This window comes from Meles meles, chromosome 12 (genome assembly GCF_922984935.1).
Source record: "Meles meles chromosome 12, mMelMel3.1 paternal haplotype, whole genome shotgun sequence".
Lineage (NCBI taxonomy): Eukaryota > Metazoa > Chordata > Mammalia > Carnivora > Mustelidae > Meles > Meles meles.
Window position 1 is genome coordinate 9,945,475 of NC_060077.1, and position 21,867 is coordinate 9,967,341.

At 57.1% G+C, this 21,867-nt stretch overlaps 1 protein-coding gene across 1 annotated transcript in view; it reads right to left on the minus strand.

The window, feature by feature from the left end:
• The window catches only part of DTX1 (deltex E3 ubiquitin ligase 1), a 34,060-nt gene extending 12,193 nt beyond the window's left edge, over positions 1–21,867 (minus strand). Inside the window, exons 1-3 of the mRNA XM_046024612.1 lie at positions 21,661–21,867; positions 20,146–21,147; positions 3,845–4,523 (exon numbers count right to left, since the gene is read on the minus strand). Coding sequence (XP_045880568.1) covers positions 3,845–4,523; positions 20,146–20,404 — 938 coding nt within the window. The 5' untranslated portion in view covers positions 20,405–21,147; positions 21,661–21,867. The remainder of the gene's footprint in view (positions 1–3,844; positions 4,524–20,145; positions 21,148–21,660) is intronic.

A 21,867-nucleotide genomic window follows, 5' to 3' on the forward strand; every position in this document is an offset into this window, starting at 1 on the left:
GGAGACAGGGCGGGTCTTCCCCACCCCTGCGTGTCCCCCAGGCATGGGCTGCCAGCTGGCTCCCCGCCCCAACACAGGGGCAGTGGAAAAATACCCAGGCCGGGGGCACTGTGTGACCTTGGGCAAGTCGGTGCTCCTCTCCTGTCCTGTTCCCCACCCGGTGCCGAGATGTGGCTGGGGACTGATCACACGGTGGGGATAAATTTAAAGCCTGCATACCATGGACCCTGCAGAGTCAGGGTGCACAAGTGGTGCTGAGAGGGAAACTGAGGGTAGGGAGGTGAAGTCATGCACCCAAGGTCACCCAGCTGGGAAAGGACTGGACTCGGGGTCTGTGTCAGTCCTGTGGGACAGAAGGAAGCGCAGAGAAGGGAACAGGAAGGAAAAGGAAAGGTGGCGAGGGGAACCACAGACAGACAGATGGACAGAGAGATGCACGGACCCTGTTATCGGTTACACTGAGCCCTCTTAGAACTCCGACATTGAAGTCCTGACCCCCAGTGCCTCGGACACTTTGGAGACTGGGTCCCTGCAGAGGGGATTAGAATGAGGTCTAACGGCATTAGGGCGGGCCCTAGCCTATGACTGGTGTCCTCACACAGTGGAAAACGGGCACATAAACACAGAGTCAGAGAGACCATGTGGAAGGCCACGAGGGCATGGGGCTGTGGGGGACCAGGGCAAGGCCTGCAGGGCTGGCTGCCTGGCTCCTCAGAGACCTTCATCTGTCTCCCCGCATAGGCTGTGCTCTGGCAACAGAGGCTTCAGTCAGGAGGAACCAGGGTCCCCACCCCCACCCAACTTCCTCACACGCCCCTCGTCCGGAGTCAGAACCCTCAGGTCCTGTGCCCGCCCCCCACTCTGAGCCAGAGAGTATTTTTAGCTCAGGTTCTTTGGAGGGGTGGGGGGGCTTGATACAGGCTTGTCTGGCTGGGCAGGGTCTGCATGGCTGGGGAGGGATGAGAGCCCTTGACAGTTCCCACCCTGCCCCCTTCCAGGCCAATGACTGTTCTCAGAGAGGGTAACAAACGGCTCCCAGTGGGAGGAGGACTGTGTACTGGGCGGAGGCACACGGCTGGGAGAACGGAGTTCCAGCAGGTCACGGGAGGACATGCTCAATGGTCAGCACAGCACTCCCAAGGAGAAATTCTTCTTCTCCCTATAGCCCTCTTGAACTCAAGCACACTCTATACCTCCCCACAGTTGGTAGCAAAAAGCCTTAAGGCTCCGATCTGGCTCTGTACCTCTATTTGGGAAAAATCTCGGGCCCTACTGTTCCAGCAGGAAACCTCCATCCTTGTACTGTCTCCAGAACCTGCTGGACACATTCCCACCCCAGCCCCTTTGCACCTGCTGTGCTAGTACCTGAGACGGCCTTCCCTGCCTGTGCCATGTTCTCTAAGCCCCGCTGAACTGCATATGCTGTTCCCTCAACCTGGAACAGCCTTTCTCTGGTTCTGGCTGCCTCCTCAGAAGGGGTCTTCCCCGACCACCCCCATTTCCTCTCCACCTTACCACCCTATCTCCATACCTCCCAGCGCTTCCCTCTCTCTCCAGCGATTGTGTTCATTTACTCATTTACTTGCTGTCACCCCCATTTCCTCTCCACCTTACCACCCTATCTCCATACCTCCCAGAGCTTCCCTCTCTCTCCAGCGATTGTGTTCATTTACTCATTTACTTGCTGTATGTTTGTCTCCCCGTCACTCTGGGCCCCATGTGTCTCGTTCAGTTCTGTGAACACACACCCACAGTACATACTTGGAGAATTAATATTGAGCAGTAAAGGCTGAGTAATTCCCAGCCTGCTCCGAAACACTGGGTTGCCCAAAGTTCATCAGTGACGAAGAAATCCACTTCACCTGGAAACCCGCTGAACACACGTAAAAGTGATGTAAAAGGTTCCTGGACCAATTCTTACGATCACTATGTAGGATGTATGCCTGCATATTCTATTTTGTTTTACTCTATTCTATTCTATTTGTTCTATACCACTCCACTCCATTCCATTCTACTCCATTCCAAAAAAAAAAAAAAAATCTGGTTATAACCTGTTGATTTCATAACCCATTAGTGGGTTACAACAATACAGCCCCAGAGAGAAGGTTCTCGAATTTTTGCTGCTGAGGTCCCTGAATTTCCCTGGTCCTGCCCCCTCCACACCCACTTCGGCTTGCTGACTACCCTTGCTGTCATTCGGGGGCCTGCTGGCCCTCCCTTCTCATAACACAGCCAGTCTGGTACCTACAGGGAACACTCCAGTCCCATGACCCCAAGTGGGTGACTCCCTCCTGCAGCACCTCCCAGAGAAGACTTCTGACCTCCATGGGGCTCCTCTCGGTTGGCACCAGGCCACAAGGGGCGCACCTCTGCTTGTCCCCATGGCCCGCGCTCTTCTCCCTCAGGAACGGCCTGGGGGGAAGGCCCAGGGAAGGGTGAGGAGGCAGGTGTCAGCTGCAGCAAGCCACCCCAAGAATCAGGAGTCATTCGCTGCTCTGAGCCCTGGCGGCGGCTCCCTTGCCCCCACACCGTCCCTCTCCCTGGATGCCCAGAGTCCTCACTGCCACCGTGGCCCCATTGAGATGACCAGGAGCCATGCTCAGGTCCACAGCGTCCTCACGCCATGGAGATCCTGCTCCCATTTGCCACTGTGATGAGGCTGAGGGTCAATGAAGGGAAAGGATTCGCACCCCAGCCCGCTTAACTCAGTAGCTGAGAGGGCATGTGAACCCAAGCGGTCACCTTCAAAGGGACTGAGGGCAGACAAGGCAGCCAGCTTTAGGGTCTTGTCCCTTCTCCAGCCTGCAGGGGGTAACCTCAAAAGTTCCTTCCCCATCTGACCTTTGCTGGTCTTTCCTGGATCAGGCCATGGTGAGAGGAGCAGAGCTGGCTCTTGGTGCCCACCCCACCTGGTCATTTCCCTTCTGGTCTGTCTCAAGGTCAAGGTCTTTGCTCCTCCTTCTCATTCCCACTGGTCAGGCTGAGACGGATGGAGTCAGGGCTCTAGAGCAAGCAGATGACAGACTCTGGCTGGGTCTGTCTCCTGGGGCCTGGGATACCCTCACCCGGAGATTTCCTCAGTGAAATCCTGCTGGGAAAGCCAATTCCTAGGAGATTCCTTAAAGGGCTGCTCTGGCTAAAACAAGAGCAGAGAGGCTGGTTCCTGCGGGCCTGACTTCTCCTGGTCTACCACCCCATGCTGCCATTAGCCCCCCATGTAACCCGGGAGTCTCTGGAGCCCCCAAAGCCATAGTATCAGCCCAAAGCAACAGGGAAACTTGAGGTGCGGTGTGCAGGGAAATATTCCTAACAAGTGGCCCGCGCCTGTTGGAGCCATTCCATGAGAGAGAAGGACAGGAGACTGGGGGAGGGGCGGGAACCTTCTAAAAATTCCAAGACAACACAGCACAGTCTCTGGAATTCTCCGGCTCTGAATTCCAATCCCTGCTTTCCAGCTGGGGGACATCCTCTCCCAGCCCCGGCCTCCCCACCTGCAACCTGGGATGACAGAACCCTCTGGAGCACTAGTTCAGCAAGGGATACACACGGAGCTCACACCATGACTGCTGGTATGCCCCCCGCCCTCGCTTGTGAATGGTGGGATCCTGGGGGTAGTTAGGAACCCCCCTCCCTGTGCTTGGGCCTTCCTCCTCTGTAAACTGGGGGTGATGCGTCCCAGCGCATGGAGGGAAACCAGCGAGAACGCGTTAAGGTGCTTAATTAGCGCTTGGCACAAAGTGAACACCTACTAGATGCTAGATACTGCTCGTGACTGTTAGGATCACTGCGATTCTTCGCTCCTAGCCCTGGAGGGCAGCCACCCTGCGCCCGGGGCCCGTCTTACCCCGGCGGGATGGAGGCGCGTGCGCTCACGCTGGTGGCGCGCTGGGGCCCGGGCCGGTTGAGGTTGTTCTGTCCGGGGGTGGGCGCGCCGCCGGGGGCACTTGGGCTCCGCGGGGGCGCCCCGGGGGGCGGTGCCGGCTCGGCTGGGCCAGCAGCGGGCGCGGCCCAGAGCGCGGCGCCGGCGAAGGTGGCGCTGGGGCGCACGGCGAGCGCGCCCGGCGGCCCTCCCGGCGGCGGCGGCGGCTGCGGGGGAGCCGGGGGCGCCTTGCGGCGCTGCGAGGCCAGAATGGCGTTGGAGGCGGCCCGCGTGCTGTTGACCAGCAGGCACTGCTGGCACGAGCAGGGCTGGCCGGAGCTGGCGCCCACGGGCCACGACTGCGACTTGGGGATGGAGCCGACGGTGAGCGGGTAGGCCAGGTCCAGGCGGCGGCGCAGGCGGCGGCGGCGGCGCGTCTGGCGGTTCATCTGCGACATGCTGTTGAAGTAGATGAGGTAGCAGAAGCCGAGCGACGAGAGGTCGAGCCACGGGTGCTGCTTCTCGTAGGCGTTCTGGATGGTGATGCAGATGTCCATGTCGTAGGCCGTCCACGCGCCGCCGTCGTTCTCCCACTCCCACACGATGCCCTTGCCCGGCGCCGACGACGGGTCGTAGAAGTTGCGCCGCACGGGTCGCATGGTGCCTGCGCTCACAAGGGGAGGGCGGTCAGAGCGGGGATGGGGGTTGGAGAGGGCAGGCACGCCCCCCATCAGCACCCACATCGGAGCGGTGGCCGCACAGGCCCCAGGGGAGTGGGGAGTGGCGGGGTGGGGCGCCCGGGCTGTTCGGAGGGACCCTGCGCAGGGAGCAGGGGCAGCCGGGGCCATGCAGGCAGTGAGGGGCTTCTGGCCTCAGTCCAAACTTCCTTCACCCTCCCCCTCATGGGAGCTTTAATCAAGCGGTCTTCCATTGGCTCATTCGTTCATTCATTCATTCTCGCCTTCATCCATCCATTCATTCATTCATTCATGCCTTAGTTCCGGCATTCCTATTTGGGTTCATTCAGGAATTCCTTCATTAACTCCTTCACCCGAGCCTGCCATCATCCATTATGCTTCTCGTCGATGCATGCCTTCGCACTCCCTAATTTAATTCATGCATTCAGCCGTTCCCTCATTTACCGCTACCCTATCTAAAAATGTGCCACCCCTCCACATACTTCCTTTTCTCTCTCTCCATCCCTGCTTGGTTTTCTCCATCTGGCATAAGTTATATTTTACCTATTTATCTTGTTTTCTGTCTCCTCTCACTAGAATGTCACCAAGGCAGGGACTTCGTTTTCCTCACTGCGGTGTCCCCAGCGCCTGCACACAGTAGGTGCTCAGCAGATGGGTGCTGAATGTATGAATGTATTCACTAGTTCAGACCCCGATCCTTTTTGAGTGTGGTGACTCTTGTGTTCCTTCACGCCTTTTGCTCATTTTTGTGTCTGTCCATCCCTTCACCCACCAGTTCCTTTTTTTTTTTTTATTCATCTGTTTGTTCATGTGTTCCTTCCTTTAACAGACATCTGCCCACTGTGCTTTCAAGGGCTCCACGCCTAGGACTCATTGAAAATGCACAGAACCACATGATAACCCCAGCCAGGTAGGTGTTGATGCCCCCACTTAAAAAAGGAGGGCACTGAAGTTTTGCTCTCAACCACTGTTTCATGTTCCCAAAGCTCTAGGTGCTCCCCGGGACACTGCGTGAAAAGAGATAAGGCGAAGTCCAGGCTGCAGGACTTCTCAGAGGCTTTAACCTGCTCTGCGTCTTGTGACCACTTTGGAGAGACAGTTTTGCCAGACTCACTTGGCACACCTGCAGGAAGGCTGCACACTTGACTGCTTCTCAACTGTGGGCAAGTCCCTTCAGTCTGCCTAGGTCTTGGTGGCCCTGGCTCAAAAAGGAATGTGATGCGAGCCCATGGCACGCCCCTCCCCCTTGCACAGAACTGCAGGGAGGATTCGGTGAGAATAGCCACAGAGCCCAGGGACTGGGCTGGGCCCCAGGGGCTGGGAGGCAGACAGACTTCACTCCAAGTCCCCACTGCCCAGTGGGCCAGCTCTGTGACTGTGGTCCCGTGACTCAACATCCCTGAGCTCCAGCTTTCTCATCTCTAAAATGGGCATAAGCAACCCCACTTTGTGAGCATGTGAGAAGGACCACTCAGGTGATTCCAATCCATCATTTCCAGACCCACCCTCTCCCTCTGGGAGCTGGACTTGGGGTTCTAGCTGCCTCCTCGGCATGCTCCTGGGGAGGTCACCCCTGCTAAAGCAGAGCTCTGATCTTTCCCCACCCTAAACCTGCTCCTCCGGAAGTGGTCCTCATTGCGATGGCTGGATACAGCACCATCCTTCCGGCTGCTTGGGCCCCAATATCCCTCCCCCCAAACTTGGCCTCATCCCTGCCTGACCTCATACCTTATATCTAGTCTACTAGCAGACCCAGTCACCTCTACCTTCAAATACATCCCACACCTGACCACTTCTCACTGCACTGATTCTACCTGGTCTAAACCCCTGTCTCTCTCCAGCCTGGACTCTTGCAGTAGACTCACGACTGTCCTCTGCCTGGGCCCTTGCATTCTGTAGTCTGTTTCTTTTTCAGTGCTAATCAGATTGCATCTTTCTTCTGCCCCAAATCCTCCCACGGCCTCCCCTCTCACTGGGAATAAAAGCGAAAGTCCTCGCTATGACCTCCAAAGCCCCCATTGTCTACAAAGCTCTTCTCAAGTCCCATGTTGTGTCTGCCTCTCCGACTTATTACCTCCCGCCTCCTTCTTGCTCACTCCGCTCCAGCTACCATGGCCTCCTTGCCGTTCCTCCAACACTCCAAGCCCTGTCCAGCCTCGGGGCTTGGTCTCTGCTGTTCCCTCCACCTGGAATATGACTTGGTGGTTGGGGGGGGGGGGGGCTGATGTTCTCGTAGTTTCCTTTGGTCTCTGCTCCATGTCACCCATTCAGAAAGACTTTCCCAGACCACCTTCTAACACAGCTGTCCCATCTTCTTGCCTGGCGCTCTTTTTCTTCTTGGCATTCAGCACTACCTGATATGACACATTAGTCTGCTTACTTTCTTTACTCTCTGTCTCTTCCCACCAGGCTGTCGGCCCAAGAGGTCAGGGATCTTGACTGCTTTGCTCACTGCTCTACCCCAGTGCCAAGCACAGAGCCTGGCAGGCAGGAAACCCTCACAACGTAGAATGCATTTCGGCATTAACTCGCATAACCCCACGGTGCCCGGTCTGGGGATCTGCAGCCAGATGGGCGGGGATCCACCATGCCCCTTCCTGCAGATCCCCGCCTCCCCCTGCCTTGCTCAGGCTTCTCTCTCCTGAACTTAGACTCTCTCCGACCTTCACTTGGGTCACCACCCAAGGCTGAAACAGCTAACCTTCCGCTTTCTCCTCTGTCAGAATCCCAAGAGTTATGGACTACTCCTGCCTCTGTCAACTGCCCAGCCCCCAAGAGCTGGGAAAATCGAGGCAGAGGAGGGACGGGAGAGAGACCTGTGAAGCTAGAGTCCCTGGACGCCTGTATCGTTCAAGCCAACCATGCGAACACCTCCCCTCCCCCGTCTCCCGGGCTGCCTTGTTCTGATGGCTGATTTATCATTTTAATTGAGTGTGTGCATATCGATTTTCCCCTTGACAATGCTGTTCCTCCTGGGCAGGCCTGAGAGGGGATGAGAGGAAACATTTTTGGATCCTGTTCCTGCTCTGCTCCTGAGGGCAGGTCTCCTCGGAGAGTCTGTTTGCCCGTCTGCAAAATGGGGCCTCGTCATAGATGATCTTCAGGTCTGACATGCCTGGAGTTCTGCCCTGAGCCTCCTAGTGAGGGTGAAGGCGCTGTGTTACCTGGAAGGTGTAAGCCCTGGGTGGTAACGGAAAGGATGGGAACTTGCTTTAGTTAATTACAGCTGGGTGTCAAGTCTTGAGCGGGGCTAGGCAGGGTCAGAGGTGGGAGGTGCAGCGTGAAGAGGTTGAGAGAGGCAATTTAGAAGACTCAGGGGCCATGGACAAATCCTGGCTTCACACATAGCCTCAGTGTGTTCATCTGTAAAATGGGGGTATGAATATATACCTCCAAAGAATTACTGTAGGACAAAACAAGATAATGCTGGTCATAGTGCTCAGCCGAGTGATTGGCTGCAGTAGGTGCTCAGTGAATGTTAACAAGAAGCGGTTATGATACATACATACTACATACCGCATTCTCCCTCTCCCTGCCGTTGTTCGCTTGGTGAACTCCTATTCATCCAGCAAAACCCTTCCCGTGTCCCCCTCTTCCTGGACTTGCTTTTCTGTTTCTGCTGCTCTGGCTAGCACTGGCAGCTTTAAATTGCACAAGTGTCCTTGCATCATCATTAAATCACTCGTTGTTGTTCTTAATCTCCCTTGCTGGCAGATGACTTTCAGGAGGACAAGAACCAGGTCGGACCTGTGCCTGCGTTCCCAGCACCAGGCACAGAGCCTGGTACAACAGAGGTGTCTGCAACGGAAATAGGCAACCCACTTGGCACAGGTCAGGGCTTGGAGGGAATGGAAAGGAGGAGGAGAGGCTGGTCTTAGCGGAGAGGGAGCTGAGACTGCGGCCGGAGCCAACACGTACACAGGATCTCCAGGGAAGGGGGGACAGGGCTGGGAAGGCCGGTGTGGCCAGCCCTGAGACAAAGGACTCTGGGAGCCCCTCCCAGCAGGTCAGGGCCAGCCAGCCCAGGCGTCCCTCTCTCCAGGGTTCTATTTACCCGGTATTGATTTTCCTGCCTGTTTACTGGTAGTTATTAAAGGCTGCGTCCCTGGAGTCCTTTTCAAACGAGATTGGAACCTGAAGAGCTGGAGTAATTAGGGCAGCTGCCGTCCTCCCTGCTGGGCCCTGCACCCTGCCGCGCCCGCCCACCCGCCCATCCATCCACCTTGGGCTCAGACTGGCCCTGCACCAGGCCGCAGGGGGCCTGCTGGATCCCTGGTGACCTGCCTGGGCTGCGATCTTCCGAGTTCCCAGGGAGCAGAAGCACTTCTCCCCAGTGTCTTTGGCCTAGATTTTTGGCCAAAACAATGGGTCTAAGATGGGGCCGGAGGCTCTTCAGCCTGGGAAACTGGGAAACTGGGGGCCTGGAGGCACAGCTGGTCTTTCTCACCCACCCACTCCGCTGGGTGTCCTGAGCAGACCGCTTCCCTCTTGGGCCTCCAGGGGCCCCGGGGGCGGGAAAAGGGTGGGGGGTGGGACTGTGCTCCCGTGGTTGTTAGGGACCTGTGTCAAGCACGGACCAATTCTGGGCCTGTTTTTGTGTGTCTGCGTTTGTTGTCTGTCCCCCAAACTTCCTTTCGTTTCTTAAGATGTTTGGCTGAAAAGTTCCAATCTCGTTCCAGCTGCACTGAGGGAAGAGAGGCTTTGGCCAAATGTCGGCCGGAGGATTTCGGGAGCTGGGCCCGTGGAGACGGGGCGTGGGGTGGCAGCGGCCACTGCAGCCAGTGAGTGGTTCACGCCTGGGGCAGAGACAAGCAGAGAGATCAAAACAGTGGGGAGTGAGAGATGGGGGGAGGGAGGCACAGAGAGACAGCCAAAGGAAGACCAAGTTCAAAATGGGAAATGTTGTGGCATAGAGATTCCAGGAGAGCTGGGGGCAGTGCGTGAGACCAGGTGGGAGGGACATAAAGAAAAAAAAATCCCAAATCTAGAGACTGAGAGAGTCACAGAGAGAGAACAAGAGAGTGAGGCCAAGAGACAGGGAGGAGCCAGGAGGAGAGACAAGGGAGCCGATAGTAGCTATGGCTGTAACAACGGAGTGAGCATTTATTAAGCGCCCACTGTGCACCAGATGCTGTGCTCAGTACTTTCCTTCACTAACTCATTTTCTCCTTGCACAGGGTTCTTCCCAGGAGGAACCAGAATTATTCCCATTTTACAGATGAGGCAACTGAGCCCCAGAGAACTGAAACCTTGGGAGGGCTGGGACTGATGCTCCATTCATGGAATAAAGGAAAGGCCAGGTTGGGCTGGTTCTCAGGGGTTCAACACAGCTAAGCAGTAGCCCAGCCTAGGATACCTCCAGCGACAGGGAACTCACTACCTCAGCTTTGATCTCTGTGTTTAGCCATGAGAGTTTGCTGCCCTGAGAATGTAACGCTGATTCGACCCCCTTCCTGGAGGTGGGCTGTGTGGGTGTCTTAGCACCGAGCTTTTGGTATTAAGAAGAAGTTGACTAGAGAAGGGAGGGCCCATGCCCTCCTGTTTGCCCCTCACCCTCCAGAGGGCCCCTCCCTAGACTGAGCCTGCCCCGAGGCCCAGCAGGACACCCCTCCCTCTGGGGGCAGCTTCCTGCAGGGAAATGAACTCAGTTTGGGGACACCCAGACCCCAATGGGAAGAAAGGCCCCGTGGGAGGCAGTCATGGGACTTCCTGTCAGGTGGGAGGTGTCCTGCTACAGGCCTGTGACTGGAGGCTGGGCAGTGGGTTGAGTGTGAGTTGAGTGCCCACGAGACGCTGGGCCCCAGTGAGGGACCTCATTGACTCCTCCACCAACCTAGATGTAATCATAACACCAACAGTTCCCAGTCAGAGGACACACATCTATGGCCTGGGTTCATGTCAACTCACATAATCCTTGAGACACCCCGATGAGGTAAGGATATCCTTACCCCCATGGTAGGGACGACGAAACTGAGGCACAGAGAGGTTTAGGAAGATGCCTGAGGTTACGTGCGAGGAAGTGGTCTTGCCAGACCCCATACCCGGCTGCCTGGCTCCCATCGCTGTTCATTTACTGTCTGCTCTACTGCCCATTTCCTGGAGGAGGAAACTGAGGAATGGAGGTCGGGCAAGACACATGGTTGAGGCTTCAGCCTGCTATCTGACCTTCGAGAATAGAGTTCCTCTCCTTTATCTCCCACTGACCGTCCGCGCGGCCAGCGCCCCCTGAAGCAGCAGCAATGGTAACAGTACAACCGTCCTGATTGCTGGAATGCTCTGGCTGTCAGCTCCATGCGCCACCCCGTCTCCACATCGGCCCGATGGATTTTAGCCCCATTTGGAAGATGGGGAGAGTCAGGCTCCTTGAGAAGATGAGTTGGGGTGGCTGGGGCAGGGTCCTGGCTGGGATCTGAACCACAGCCTCTGGCCCCAGGGTGCCTCTCCCCCACCCCACGCCTCGGGATCAATAATCCCGCAGCATTCTGTTTGCCTTCAAACGCTCCCAGGGGACTCGTCAGGCAGAGCCGTGGCCCATTAGCGGTTTCTGCACGTTTGAAGCTGGCCCAGGCTCCCCAGGGTCGGCTGGCAGCCAGGCCAGGGCCACGGAGAGGAGAGGGGAGGGGCAAGGAAGGCTGGGGGGAGAGGGGCTGCCACCGCACTGGGGGAGGCTGCCGCGTTCAGGTGGGTTTCCAAAGGCCTGTGTCCCGCAGGCTGCCGGCAGCTGCCTGTGCCCATTTTATGGGCCGCGTGGGGGCTTCTCCGTCACCTGGCTTCTAGCACACTTGGGTTCAGCCCCTTTGCACAACAGCAGGAGCTACAGGTGGAGATAAGGGGGTGGGGAATAGAAGGAACAGACAGCCTCCAGCTCCTGGAGCACTGTGTGGTCCTGGCCAGCTGACCCGACTGTTCTGAGCATCTCCTTCCTCATCTCTGAAACAGACATCATCACAGTAGTAAACGCCCCCGCCGAGGGGCTACTGTGTGGCAGGGTCTGTTCTAAGTGCTTCACTTGGCCATCTCTCAGTCCACACAATGCCCTCCAGAACGGTTCCATTATTATCGTTGCATTGTACAGATGCTGCAGCACAGAGAGGTGAAGCGACTTGCCGCAGGTCACACAGCTACTACGTTATGAAACCCGGATGTAACCTAGACGGATCTGGACTTCTACCCACTTCCACCACCACCTCCCCGGTCCCAGCCACCATCAGGGCTGGCTTCAGCTTCTGTGGTAGCCTCTGCCCCGGGTCCCAGCTTCCAGCCTCGGTGCCCTGCAGTGTGTTCTCACGGGGCAACCAGAACCAAACTGAAGTCTGACCACATCACTCCTCTGCTCACCACACATCAGTGGCTCCCTAGTGCTCTTTGGAATCAGTCGAAGCTCCTCAGCTCATCTCTGAGACCCCTCACAAGCTGTGAAGCCTGACACTCTAACCACACCAAACTTCTAGTTATTTTCTGAACACATCGTGCGTACCTGTGCTTCTGTGAATCTGCGCACACCGCTCCCTCCGACGCTCCATTCACCCACCCCACTTTCCTCCCTGCCGAGTTCCCAATCTTCCTGGTCTTCCTGGCTCAGCTCCTGTGCTATCCTCTTGGAATTTTCTCTGCCACCCCTAGGGAGAACCACACCCTTCCTGGGGCTCCCGTAGCACTTTGCCCCTGTGGCACCCCGCTCAAGTACATAGCTCACTAAAATATCAAGGCGTGTTCGCTCCAGCCTGGGAGCCTCCCAAAAGCTGGGCTGGCTTTCAGCCACCTTAGCGTCCCCTGAGAGCCCGGAACGAAGGGACAGGCACTTGGAAAATGCTCGCTGAATGAAGGAAGAAAGGACCAAATACATGGGAGGGCACCTGACTGAAGCTACAAATGACTAGTTTGGAGATAGCAAGTCAGTGGTGGATGAGAGTGTGTTTTGGTCTGCGTGCTATTTACATTTTTAAGAATGACCAGCATTTAAAAATTGGGGGAGACTCACTCAAGTCTGGATTTCAAAAATCCCCAAATATCCAAAGATGTGGCCACAGGGGCTGGCCTCCTTGGCAACCATTCCCAGAAACTGAGCCACGGCCACCACATTCATGGCTCTGATCATTAATTGAGCACCTACTGTGTACCAAGCACTAGAGAACAACAACTGAGAACCTTTGCCTTCCCAGCCATTGCACACACTTCTGTGAGCTTCCCGGGCTCTATGGGCATTGGAGTTTTCTGCCCCTGTCAAGATGGGGGAACTGGGTCCCAGAAAAAGAAGGGATTTGGGGGCACCTGGGTGGCTCAGTGGGTTAAAGCCTCTGCCTTCAGCTCCGGTCATGATCCCAGGGTCCTGGGATCGAGCCCTGCATCGGGCTCTCTGCTCAGCAGGGAGCCTGCCTGCTTCCTCCTCTCTGCCTGCCTTTCTGCCTACTTGTGATCTGTCTGTCAAGTAAATAAATAAAATCTTAAAAAAAAAAAAAAAAGAAGGGATTTGGCCCCAATCCCCTAGAAATCGAGGCAGACCTTGAACTCAGGCCCCTTCTCTTTCTTCCATAGTGTCGGTGACTAACACCTTGGCATGAATGAACCTCGTTCTCTAGGACAGAAGAGTCGCTCTACAAGGAGAGCCCCATAATGGTGTGGTTTCAGGTAAACCATGCGCTTCCTCTAGTGTGTTCTGCTTGTGGCTGGAAGGAGAGGGGACAAAGGCCCCCGCAGTGGTGGGCCTGGACTGTCATCAGGAGGAGCAGTGGCTGTGCAGCTGCTGGCAGGACCGGCCTGGCCGCCAGCACTGCCTGCTTTGATTGCCTTGTCCTTTGTTCTGCATTTCAGGGCACTCAGCTCCAGGGCCGCGTGCCAGACTCCCTCCCGTACCCCATCACCAGCCTGCTACTACGGCCTGGGCAGGTGGAGGTGGCTGCCTGGAGCAGCCCCAGAGTCCCAGTGGGAGGAGCCCAGAGAGGGAGAGGAGCTTAGCCAGGGTGGCAGAGCAAGGACACAGCCACACAGGATCCCGAGGGGACTGAGTCCCCAACCTGGTCGCTCGTAGGGCCCTGAGGTGAGGAACAGTCCCACATCCGTGGTGCCTGGCCTCCTGGTCCATCAGGCCCCATCCCCTCCCCTACCACAGCCTCATCCCCTCTGGGTTGGACTCCATAGCTCCCTCTGAAGGAGGAGGCTGGGGGGGGATGGGAGAAGGCTGGGAAGGATGTGGGGGGGAGGAGGGGCTGGGACAGGAGAGGAGAGGGAGGAGCTGGGTATGAAGAGGATCTGCCCCAAGACCCTCCCAAGCCCCCACCCCCCACCCACCAACAGGCATGGGGCGGGCGGGGCGCTGGCAGTGCTGTCCAAGGTGCTGGCGCTGCCAGGCCTGGCAAGGTGTGGGGGCCCGCAGACCTGAATCTGAATGTCCCACCCCCTCCTCCTAGCTCAGGCTCCCCACCCTCTGAGCCTCAGTTTTGCTGTGTGGAAAATGGGGTGATGCCTACTGGCTGGGCGGGGAGAGCCCAGTGGGTTATAAGGATGTGCCTGCCTCAGCCCCCCTCCCCACCCCCAGCCTGCATCAGCTCTGGCTTCCAAGGGTCCGTGATTAACGAGGCTGGTCCTGCAGCGCGGCGCTGGGTCCCCTGGGGCCTGCCTGCTAACGGGCAGCAGCTGGCAACCCTAAGACACCCAGTGGGACCCAAGAGGCCTCTCTTACCTCCTCCCCTCCTGTGTCACAACCTCCCTCTTCCACCTGGGCCTAAGATCCCCTCCAGGACCTCGCCGATGCTGCTTCTGGCACCTGGAAGTGTTCCTCAAGCCGTACAGACTCTTGGAGGTCTGGTCCTCAAGGAAGTCCTCCCTCTCAGAGCCCCCAGGCTCACGCTGCCCACATTACCCGGCGGAAGGCAACCTGCACCTCGCCTGTGGAGCGTTTCAATTCTTTCCCTACTTGAGCATGAGGGATAACTATGGGCAAAGTAATATTCTTTGTGCTTTCACCTATGTTATCTCATTTAATCCTCATGACAGCCCTCTCGGGAGGGATTATTGTCATTGTCCCTTTACCGAGGCGGGAACGGAGGCTACCAGAAGTTAGGGGGTGTGCCCACCGTCACACAGCCAGCAAAGGACCAGGCTGAGTTCAGCTCTGTATCTGAGTCAGAGGGTTCAAGTGCTGTTCCCACGCTATGGATCTGCCTTGGCCTTCACCAGACTCTGAAATCACTCTGGCAGGGGTCCTGTCCCTCTCTCGGTGTCCCCAGGACCCAGCCCAGAGCCTGTCACTGACCACGCACCACTGAACAGTCAGATAAAAGTGAAAATGAATTTATGTTGTCAGAAGAGTCTCCTGGAGCCAGAAAAGTACCTGGAGGCTAAAAGGGCGGGTCTGTGGTGGTGGAAATGGAGGCCTTGTGGCAGGTAGTGCTGGGAGACAACTGTGTGAATGGATTTCCATTTGTTGGACCTGCTGCCATCATGGGACAGACCCCTCTCCGCACCCCCTCCGGGCCCAAACACAGTGTCTTTCTTGCCTGGGCTATCAAGCCCAGCTGCTGGAGTCTCCCAGCTCAGCCGGGAGAGGGTCGAGGGGTGCTGTAACTCGGGAGCTGGTCCCAGAGGCCTCTGGCATTGCCCAGGCCACTCCTGCCTTGGACTGGACCCTGACAACAAGCCCCAACAGAGCTCTCAAGAGAGAGCCCTTGTTCTCCATCCCTGAGACCTGTCTGAGTGGCCTGGATTCCAGCTTGGGGCTGAATGGCTGTGTGACTGTGGGCAAGTCACTCGCTCACTCTGGCCTCAGTCTCTCCATCTGTAACAACGGCCTGCCTAGGAGTTTAAATTCTGGCAGTGCTTTCCCTGGTGATGACCACTCCCCTCTCTGGGTGGCCCCTCTGGTTTCCAACAGCCTAAGCATGTCCTCAGACGGGACATTCCCATAAGGACAGTGACCAGGGCTGAGAGGAGCCCAAGCTCCCTGGATAGTGAATGATGCAGGCTCAGGACACTGAAACCAGCCGCCCCTGTCACTCCAGCCCTACGGTCTGGAAGTGCTGGTGCAGCCAAGCTTCAAGCCTCGGGGACAGCAGCTATGGATAGTCCCCAGCCTGACCTCCCCAGCCTCAGCTGTCCCATCTTCAGAGTGAGAAGAAGGCTGCCATAAGTCCCCCTAGCAACAGAGGGAGAGGAGAATGGGAGACACCAATCCATCAGAAAGGTAGCCTGGCCCGTCCCAGCCATGTGAGTTCAGGGAGGAATGTGGGAGTTGCCTGGGAGGTGGCTAAGTCACATCGTTGTCCAGCTGTGGGGACCATGTGGAAAATCCGGGGTCTGGGTGAGGCCATCAGAAGCCACCACCCCAATGGCAGAGTGGGGGACAATGACCTTCGGGGAAGTTGTGGCCTCACAAGAGAGGCAGATAGCGGTTCCCCACTGCTAGTGGGAGCCAGTCCCTGTCCCCCAGACCACGGTGACCCTTGGGGACACATCTGTCCCTGGCTGCTGCACCCACCTGGGCAAACCCATTGACCTGCATTTCCCATTTGTGACTCTTGATTTGCCCATGGTAGGGGCAGCTCAAGACCAAGGAAGAATGAGGGAAGTGTGGGGGAAACAGCAAGAAGATCATGGTACTACAGAGGACACGCCTCTGCCGTATCCCTCGCCTACCCTGGCTCTCCCTCTCAGGCCTGTGCCTGGGACCCCAGTGTGAGGGATCCAACATCACGTGGCCCAGGGTCACAGCCTTCCCCCTGCACGTGGGCTGTGGACCTGCAGAGCTTCAAAGGGAACCTCACCTCCCGTGGGGAGTGATGAAAACAGCCTAGCAGGGAAGTGGTTAGCAGGCACCGGCTGAACAAACAGAAGCCCCCGTGGGACCCGGCCTGGCCTCTCTTCTGTGGGCCGAGCCTGACACCCGGGCTTCCTTCCGCTGTCTGCACGACACACACACACACAGGGCATTCCTGCGTCAGTGGCATCCAAGCGGGTTGGTGCTGTGTGTTTGTAGGTACACACGTGTGCACCGTGGCACCCACCATGAGATGTGGAGTTCGGTATATGCTGTGTCTTGGGGGGGGCGAGGAGAGAGGGGGCACCCCTGTGTTACCCCAGGGGCAGGTCAAGAACACGAGACAGCAGCGGTCAGTGAACTGGAGCCTGCTGGCCAAATCCTCCCCCGGCGAGCTTTCGCACAGTTCATGAGCCGAGAGTGGTTTGCTCATTTTTAAATAGTTGGAAAACAAAGACTATTTCATGACTTGTGAAAATCCTACAAATTCAGATTTCAGCGTCCACAGTTCGTTTTATAAGAACACAGCCCAGTTGCTCACTCGCTTCCCGTCTATGGCTGCTTTCGTACCACGACGGCAGATGTGAGCACTTACAACAGGGACCGTATGGCCCACAAAGGCTAAGATAGTTACTATCTGACCTAATCAGAAAGTCTGTCAGCTCAGCTCTAGCGTTAGGGCACTAGCAAAGCTGGGGCTCAGTGCTACCTCCCCCCAAACCAAGTTCAAATTCAGCTTCAGTGAACTTATCAAGAATTTTGCAATTAGAAAATCTAGATAGGAGCTGTGTTCATTTCAGTATATATGTGAGAGCCTTTGGTTTCCTAACTTTATATGGTTTTGTGTGTGTGTGTGTGTGTGTGTGTGTGACAGAAAGAAAAAGAGACAAAATCCTAGTCTTCAAGATTGAGCATTTCCTACCCATTTCTTCCTCATCTGTAGTGTTTAGTACATGCTAGCCTCATGGTGGGTGATCAATGTTTGTGGGATAAAATAACAGGCTTGGTTCTCTCCGTTACCCAACAACCCTGCTAGCAAGGTGATACTCTTGCTCATTTCATAAATGTGGACACTGAGGCAAGGAGCGCTAAGGACACCTGCTTGAGAGTCTCCCCTGGACCATTACCAGTGAGAACAAGATGTCCTTTCTTGTCATTGTCTTACTTCTGGGAGGAGCAGGGGGCACATGATAACGGGTCTGGTGGAGAGGCATTGAGCTCCTCCCTCCAACAGTTTTCCCCAAGCAAGGTGCCCCACCCTCCACCCCATAGGTTTCCAGGCCTTCCTCCCTCACTGGGGGGTCTTGGCAGCCTCCCAGCAGCCTGTTGAGGGATAAGTGGTTTTTTCCCTTTTCCGGCAAACAGGGGGCAGGTGTGGGTGAGCAGCTCTGGGGAGGAGGTGCAGGGAAGTAAATGAAGCTGAACTTCTGAGGGATTCAGCGAGGCTGAACCATAAAAGGGGTGCCACCAAGAGAGTAAAGGGACTGCCAAAGCGGGGAATGGAGGCAGTCCGGGTAGCTAGGTGCCCAAGTGGGTGTGCTGGGTATAGAAAAGGGGCCTGAAAGAGGGGATCAGAGACTGAGTGGTCAACTTGGCAGCCTTGGGGGTGGGGAGGTGGCTATCCCGACCACTCAGGGTCACCCTCCAAGCCAGACCATGGAAAATTTCCACACCCAGTGCTAGTTCTGAACCTGCAGAAGCCGAACATCAAACCAAAGAGAAAACCCACCTCCTCCTGATGTCCAACTGCTGCCCTGCACCAGAGAGGGTTTGGGGATAAACAACATGAATAGGGCAGGGGATGCCTAGCATTTCTCAGTTCTCTATCAGGGACTCAGTGCAGCCGTGGAAGAACGGGCAGGAGGGTTCAATGACGATTTTCTCTACTGTCTGGAGAAAATTCAAAGCCCTTTTCACAGCTGTCCAGGCCATGCTCCAACCCCGTCTTGCACCACCTTCTCATTCACCGCACTCTGCACACAGTGGATTTGAATGTATGCTGCTCCTTCCTACCACAGGGCCTTTGCACTGGCTGTTCCCTCTGAATGGAACACTGCTCCCTTCCCTCATTCTTCAGATTCCCGCTCAAACATCACTTCCTCAGATTAACCTTCCATCACCACCCTTCCCCTGGGTTTATTTCACGTTCACAGGCCCGCAACTGATTATCTGTGCCTTTTGTGTTTGCTTGCTCCCTGGGACCTCCAGCGTAAGTCCTCTAATGTCAGTCCTCTAATGTCGGTCCTCCAGTGAACCTCTACTCAGCACCCTCTCTGTCTTGCTCCATGCATTTTTTTTCCCTAGTGCTTAGCACGGGGTCTGCCACACAGCGAGATCAATAAATGACCATATGGTAGTATGAATGGATGCCTGGTACCACCAGTGACCGCCGTCAGTGCCTGGAGTTATGGCAACAGATGAACTAAAACCATGTATTATGAATTCATTTGTGTTTCTATACTTGGTGACCACTCTGTAGACACCAAACAATGTCCTAGAGTATAGCTGTCCACTAGAACTTTCTGTGGTAATGGCAATGTTCTGGATCTATGGTGTCCAATATGGTAGCCATGACACACATGTGGCTGTTAAGCACTTGAAATGGGGGTGGGGGATGGTGGGACTGAATTTTAAAGTTTAATTTTAATCGATGTGAGTTTCAATAGCCACATGTAGTTGATGGCGACCAAAATAGATGGCTCTAGAGAACAGGGAAGTGTCCTGCTACCTCCAAGGCTGTTATGCGCAGTTCTACCAACCAGGGATTAACAGGGACTCCCCCCAAACCTCCATCACAGGTCCACGGGGTCGAACATGCCAAGGATTCTGTGGCAGCTTCCTTGAGGCAGGCACTCACTGTCCCCCATAGCCTACCAAGCTTGTCAGAGACCACCGAGCCACAATGACTCAGAGAGGTCTCCACAGGGATGGCACGTTCCCAGAACAAGAATGCTGAGCGTGGACCTCACCATCTTTATCACCATCATCCACCTATCACACAGCTGCCGAGACTGCCACCAACCTCTCTCTCTGTCATTACTGCCCCATCACCATGCCTCCCAAGACAACTCCCGACACAATCATCAATGACAGCACCACCAATTCCATGGCCAACACTACCATTGGGAACACCACCAACACTATCCCCACCATTGCCACCCCACCCCCACCATCACCCCCACCCCCCCTCCCCCAACACTGTCCCAATACCGCCAACACCTGGAACCAGTGCAGGAAACCAGTCAAGAGCACTGGCTCCGGAATTCAATTGCCTCGGCTTAAATCTCCGCTCTGAGTTTAAGTCACTCAGTTTCTGCGAGACTCAGTTTTTTTTACTGTAGAATGGGACTAATAGTGACCACAATAATTATATGATCATAAGACTTCGTGTCGGTGACCGTTGGAAAAGAATCAAATGAGGAAGTGCTTGGAAAGCTCTCTTCCTGGGTGCTAAGGCTTTTCTAGGTCCTGCGCTCGGTGAGCACAATTTTATTTAATTGTCACACAGCAGTGGGATACACTGATTCCCCAATTTTACAGATAAGGAAGCTGAGGCTAAGAGACCTGATGTGACTCGCCCAAGGCCCTACAACTTATACAAGGGCCGGACTGGAGCTCAAGTCTTCTGCGGGACGAGGCTAGGCTGTCCCTTTTTTGGATCAGCAGACCAGCCTTCCTGCAGTTCCTGTCTCCCCGATTCGGGGATGCTGTGGGGATTCCAGCATCCCACCATGAAGGGTGGTGACAGTGGTGTGGGCTGGTGGGGGCTCAGTCTCAGCCTGGGGGGAGGGGTGGGGAGGGGCAAGGTGGGGAGGGGCAGGGGCAAGTCTCCTCACCTGTGTCCTGGCGAAACTGGTGCATGGACTGCAGGTCAATGATGTAGGGCACCAGCTGGGCGTCCACCTGTCCCAGGACCACGGAACCGCGGGCGTCCTCCTTGAGCACATTCTCGATGTGGTGGCACACGGTGGCCGTGTAAGGCCGCCAGCGGCTGTGCTCATTTAGCCACTCCCACACCACCACCCGGGCCACGTTCTGCGGTGGGAACCCCAGCCCGTTCCCTGGCAGCATCACACCTTGGCCTGGCCTGGACATGGCCGCTGCTGCAGCCTCAGGGGCCAGGACCCCCCAGGACAGGCCCAGCTCCTCCTGGGCCTGGGGGCAGGCAGGGAACTTCCTCTCGCCCCAGGGTGGGCAGCAAGAGCCAACTGGCCTCCTTTATACCTCGGGGTCCTCTCTCAGGCCCAAAGGCCTCAGTGAAAGGCACGCAGGGTGCTGCTCCAGGCTCCAAGGACCCCTTCCCCCAGCGCTGTCTCATAAAGGTGCTGCTCCTGCTCCGGAAAGCAAGTGTCTTTTTTTGTGATGGGGGAAATGCTGCTCTAGATTCCTTGGCTCCCTCCGCTCAGGAAAGAGAGTGAGGCAGCCGCCCCTGCTCTATCCAGTCTCTTCCCTGCTGGTCTCTGGTCACTTCTTCCCAGCTGGCCACGCAAGGCCTGTCACCCAGGAGGCCCGGGCCAGCCTGCTGCTGCCTCTGCGGCGCCCAGCCGGCCCTCTACGCTCCCAACTGCGTCCCAGACCCTGTGCCTGGCTCCAGTTGGGCTGCTCGCCTGGTCTTGGGTCCGCCCCTCCGACGGCTCCTGCTGAAGGGGGGGCGTCCCAGTCCCCCTGGTTCCTGCTCCACACGGCGTCCTGGTAGGCCTGGGTGGCTGAAGAACGCACCGGGGAGGGTGCGCCGCGTACCCCTGGCCCGCCGGCCGGGCTGCGGCTCCGGAGCTGGGCGGGGGGGACGAGGGGGGCGGGGGCCCGTGGGCACGCCCCACCCCACTCGTGCTCGCGACCTGCCGGGAGACAAGAAGGGGAGAGGGCCCTTTAAGAAGAGAGCGCAGCACCCCCTCCCCCTTCCCGGGAGAGAGATCTGCTGAGAACAATGGGGAACCGATGGGGGGGCCGGCGAGGGGGGCTTAAGGGGGTCGCTGCCCGTGTTCCCTTGGGGCAGGCCTGAACTGAGGACTGGGGCCGGGGGCGCGATTTTCCCGGGCTCCTCGCCTGCGGCGCCCCCTCCTCAGCTCCCCGAGCGCTCCCCTCCCCCGGGGCCCGCGCCCGGCCGGGATGCAGGGTGCACGGGGATGCGCGGATATGCGCGGGGATGTGCGAGGATGCGCGGCGCTGCAGGCGCGGCCCAGGGGCCCTCGGGGGTCGCGTCACCGAGGAGGCGAAGCCGGGAGCTGGAACGTCGCTGCCTCCCGCCCTGGGAGTACCAGCCCCCCTTCCCCAGCCAAGACCTCCCCACTGCGCGCGCCGGCCCCCTGCAGGAGCCGGGGGTGGGGTCCCTAAGCACCCAGCGCTCTCACCGCCTTCTCCGCTGTGCTGCCTCCTTCACCGCCGCCGCTTCAGCACCGCCGCCTCCTGGGCTCCCCCCGGAGTGGGAGGGAACCGCGGTCCCGCCTCCGCGCCCTTTCCCTTCCAGGCCCCGCAGCCGCCGCACGCCGGGGCGCTGGGCTTTCCGCGCGCGGACAGACTGCCCCGCCGACCGACGGACGCACGCGCCGGCACTGGAA